A 5,000-nucleotide genomic window follows, 5' to 3' on the forward strand; every position below is an offset into this window, starting at 1 on the left:
CAGGTGCCCAAACATCATCAACACGACAACCAATGAATGAACGTTTACTTTTACTGTCTCAACTTAATTTGTTGTTTTGTAAAAATACTTTTGTTTTTATTTTTAATTTCAAACTCTAAAATAATTTAGATTTTATTTTGAGTCTCAGGAGCTGTAGCGATCAGCTGACCGTCAAAGAAAGGGAATGTTTGAATGGTCTTTTTTATTTTTGGGTTTCTGTTTGAGGTGTGCATGGCCGTGTTGTGATTGGTTCCTGTCGGTCATGTGACTCGCTGCAGGTGGACGACAGCCTGGAACTTTCCTTCCAGGGCGACGGCGGCGTCAAGCTCGATATTTTCTTCTTCTATGATGACGGACACTTCCTGTGGAACGGCGGCACGCAGGCCAAGAGCGGCAGGAAGTTCAAGTACCACATTTTCACTTTTTTGTTTGTTTGTTTATCATGACTTTTATTGCTTTTACTGAAAAATGGGTCCAATTTGTATTTTTCCCTTTAAACTACAAAATAAAACTTCCTGTACCCTTTGCCTCCCTCTGCAGTACAAAAGTCCTTTTAATAGTCTCCTTTAAATTCCAAAATAAAAGTTCTTACATGTATTTTCCTCAAATTACAAAATAGAATCATGAAATTACAAAATAAAAGTTCCTGAATTTATTTTGGACAAATATAAAAAAGTCACCCTCTTCTCGTTCCTCCTCCTCCTCCTCCTCCTCTTTATCTCCTCCTCTCCCTCCTCCTCCTCCTCCTCTTTATCTCCTCCTCTCCCTCCTCCTCCTCCTCCTCCTCTTTATCTCCTCCTCTCCCTCCTCCTCCTCCTCCTCTTTATCTCCTCCTCTCCCTCCTCCTCCTCCTCCTCCTCCTCCTCATCTTCGTCCTCCTCTTCCTCCTCATCCTCTTTGTCTCCTCCTCCTCCTCCTGCTCCTCCCCCTCCTCCTCCCTCAGGTACGTGTTTCCTGTCTTCTCGCTCTGCTGGGCGGAGCTTGGCGAGCTCAGGGTTCGGGTTCCCTGCCAGACGCTCGATTACGTCTCCGCCAACTACGGCGCCACCTGGAACGTCCCGCGCCGCGACTGGGACTGGAAGACGTCGCCTAGCAACGTGCAGGAGAACGGGGTGTGGCCTCAGGACCGCTGGGCGGAGCTTATCCAAGTCTACTGAAGAACTGAAAAACAAACAAACTGAAAATAAAAGTTTGAAATGTAAGACACTACAGTCTGGATGTGTTGAATGTGAATATTATTATTATTGTTGTTATTTTATTTTGTGTCTGACTGTTTGCAATAAAATGATTTCCACTTTGTAACCTTTGGATGGACTTTTATTTTGAAGGGTGTTGTGAAGAAAAATCTGGACAAACATTTCTTTATTTTTAATTATTTGTTTATTCATCATTATTTATATGGAGACTATTAACACAAATAATTTTATATTTTGATCACATTTCAAATCTCAATTTTTCCCTATGACAAAGAAATTATATTATCATATTTCACTGCTATTGTATAATTTTTTTAAATGATTTTTTAGAGGGTTTATAGTGAATTAGATAGAATCTAATCCAGACGAGTCTGAGTCTGTAATCAAAAAGTATCAAGAAGTTAAGGAAAAAATTATAAAATGTGATTTTAAAAAAGTCTATTGAAAAATATTCTTTAAGATACATATTTTTCTGTTTTATTTTCTCAAATGAGGAAATTTGAAATGATTTACAGTGTCATATTTTAATATTCTCAAACAAAAAACTGCAATGTATTAATGATTTTTTTCAGGCATATTTGTAAAGGTGTGACATCATGTGCTGTTTGTGTTTACATCTTCTCTTCTCATTTCACTGCTTTTCCAAAATGAAAGAAAAGTCAGAAAATTCTCCCTGATAATTCAAAAGAAAGATTAGGAAGTGATGTAATCTGAGCGGGGGGCGGAGAGAGGAGAGGGAGGGAGGGAGGGTGGCCTTGTTGCCATAGCAACGGAGCAACAGAGACCTGAGAGAGGGAGAGAGGGAGAGAGAGACGAAAAAGAAGAAAAACATGAAAAATCAAGAAGGAAACGGCAGGAAAGCTGCAAATGTCGCGAGAAACTGAGCAGCAGAGAGAGAGTTAGAGAGAGAGGAAGAGAGAGAGAGAGAGAGAGAGAGAGAGAGAGAGAGAGAGACAGACAGAGAGAGAGAGAGACAGAGAGAGAGAGAGAGAGGGAAAGCACACGGAAGCGGGACGTCCTGCCACTGCAGGTAAGGTGAGACCCTTTGCACTCAATTTCCCATGATGCATCTGTGTAAATGTAGTTTTTATATGGATTTTTAAGTTTTATTCATTTTAAAAAAAAAAAAAAAAGGGGCAGTGTTTTATCTCATTATTTATCTGTCTGAAATAATGTGGACATGCAGAGAAAATCTATTTTTTAAATGAATAAAACACTAAAAATAAAAATCCCTGAAAATAATTTCAGCAGATATTTATTAAAAATCTAAAAAAAAGAAAATCAATAATTAATAATTAATTCATAAAAACCTGGAAATTGAAATGCAGCAGAAAAAAAATCCCTAGAATGTGAATTTGTAAAAATCCTTTCCAGACCCCAAGCCACCTGTGGCAACATGGCCTGTTTCCGCGGCAACCGGGAGGAGTTCTACTGCGAAGTGCTGCTATTGGACGAGACGAAGATCTGCCTGACCAATGAGCAAGGCATCAAGGTGGTGACATGTTTCCTTTCCTTCCCAGTTTCCTCAGATGTTTCCTTTTCTTCTTTTTCAGCTGCATTTGAATTATCAATTAAAAAATATATTTCTTATGTCTGATCTAAAGAGGCAGGAGAGGATTTCACAACCTCGCAACAAACCAATTTGACCTGCTAATCTGACCGGCTAATCTGACCAGCTAATCTGACCGGCTAATCTGACCAGTTAATCTGACCGGCTAATCTGACCTGCTAGCCTAACCGGCTAATCTGACCTGCTAATCTGGCCTGCTAATCTGACCTGCTAGCCTAACCGGCTAATCTGACCGGCTAATCTGACCTGCTAGCCTAACCGGCTAATCTGACCTGCTAATCTGGCCTGCTAGCCTAACCAGCTAATCTGACCTGCTAATCTGACCAGCTAATCTGACCGGCTAATCTGACCTGCTAGCCTAACCGGCTAATATGACCTGCTAATCTGACCAGCTAATCTGACCTGCTAGCCTAATCAGCTAATCTGACCGACTAATCTGACCTGCTAGCCTAACCGGCTAATCTGACTGTTTTATATGACCTGTTAATCTGACCTGCTAGCCTGACTGGCTAATCTGACCTGCTAGCCTGACTGGCTAATCTGACCTGCTAATATGACCTGCCAACCTGACCGGCTAATCTGACCCGCTAACCTGACCAGCTAATCTGACCTGCTAATCTGACCTGCTAGCCTAACCAGCTAATCTGACCTGCTAAATCTTGTTATGTGCTGATTTTTTTTTTTTTTTTTTTTTTTTTTTTTGAGAAATAAAATTAAACAAAAATACTAAATATTCATGTCTGATGTGTTTCTGTCGTCAGAAATCGACAAAGGTGGCGGCCATTTTGGCTCTGGTGTTTTCCCGCCTGAACCTACAGGAAGTGGAGTTCTTTGGCCTGCGGTTCTGTGACGGCCAGCAGAGGACGGTGAGCGGCGCCGCCAGAGTCAAAAAGTCTAAAACTTCACCAGTTAAATCAAAGTAATCAAGATGCATCGTTCAGGAGGAGAGTGAACATTTTAAAAACTGTTTTCAAGCTGATGACTTTTAAAGTATCTTAATTCGTGGATTACAAAATATTACAATTTTTGCTCATTAAAAAATGTCTAATCTTCTAACAGGTGTTTGGGTTATGGTTAATTACATCATTTAATAGAAGTGAGCATATGTACAATGAATTAAATGGCAAATCAAAACATGATCATTTTCCTAAAATGTTCTGTATAAAATGTGATGATGTTTGCTCTCAGCACTGGCTGGATCCCTGCAGGAGCCTGTCGCAGCATCGCCCTCTGAGTGAGTCCATCACATCGTTTCTGGTTTCCTTCTCTTCCTGTCGTCTGAACTCGTCTCAGCCTCAGGTTCTTAAAGCTGTTTGCTGTCTGTGTCTTGTGTTTTGTCCCAGCCGGGCCGCCGTACACGCTCTACTTTGGTGTCAAGTTTTACGCTGCCGACCCGTGCCGGCTGCAGGACGAGACTACCAGGTTCCTGACCCCGACCCCGACCTGACCCCGACCCCGACCCGACCCTAACCAAGACTCCCTCAGAAACATTTATTCTCTTAACAAAAAAAAGGGAAAAAAAATAGATATAAATATTCTTTTTTCTATTTTATTTTCATATAATTTCTGTAGAAGGTAACTGATTGATAATATTTATTTATTTGACATAGTAGATATAATTATCAATGTTTTTCAGTCATAACTACAGTATTTTTTCTGTTCTTTTCATTATTTAATTAATACCATAATTCTATGTTATTTATTGATATATTTTGGGTTTATTTTTGGTTTTTTGCTTCTTTTTGCTTTTTTCTACATATGATGTTTTTTGTTTTTTGTTTTTTTTTTTCTTATGTTTTATTAATGTGTCCCACACCTGTCCCACTCTCTGATTGGCTGGTGAATCAGCCAGCCAGCAGACCAATCAGCAGCCTGCTCTCTGCCTGCAGGTACCAGTTCTTCCTGCAGTGCCGCCAGGACATCAGGAGGGGGCGCCTGCCGAGCCCCGCCCCCCTGAGGGCCCGCCTCGCCGCGCTGCTGCTGCAGGGTGAGCCACGCAAAGCATGCTGGGAAAACAGCACCAGCCATCCCTGTTCAAATATAAACTGAATATTTTTTCCAGCCGAGCACGGCGACTGCGGGGAGCAGCAGGGGGCGGAGCCACAGGAGCAGCAGGGGGCGGAGCCACAAAGGGCGGAGCCACAAGAGCAGGAAGTGCGACACATCTACAAGTCACTCTGGTAAAAACTTAAAATAATGATCAAAGCAAAGAAATATCCTAAATAATAAAATAT

At 41.2% G+C, this 5,000-nt stretch overlaps 1 protein-coding gene across 2 annotated transcripts in view; it reads left to right on the top strand.

Annotated features, from left to right (window-relative positions):
- Nucleotides 1-1,302, top strand: part of fktn (fukutin) — a 9,310-nt gene extending 8,008 nt beyond the window's left edge. For both annotated transcript variants that reach the window (XM_030066161.1, XM_030066162.1), the window contains exons 8-10: nt 1-3; nt 279-406; nt 944-1,302. The exon at nt 1-3 is cut by the window's left edge and continues 131 nt beyond it. In XM_030066161.1, coding sequence (XP_029922021.1) covers nt 1-3; nt 279-406; nt 944-1,157 — 345 coding nt within the window. In that variant the 3' untranslated portion in view covers nt 1,158-1,302. The remainder of the gene's footprint in view (nt 4-278; nt 407-943) is intronic.
- The last annotated feature ends 3,698 nt before the right edge of the window (nt 1,303-5,000 follow it).

Source organism: Myripristis murdjan, chromosome 12 (assembly GCF_902150065.1).
Source record: "Myripristis murdjan chromosome 12, fMyrMur1.1, whole genome shotgun sequence".
Classification (NCBI taxonomy): domain Eukaryota; kingdom Metazoa; phylum Chordata; class Actinopteri; order Holocentriformes; family Holocentridae; genus Myripristis; species Myripristis murdjan.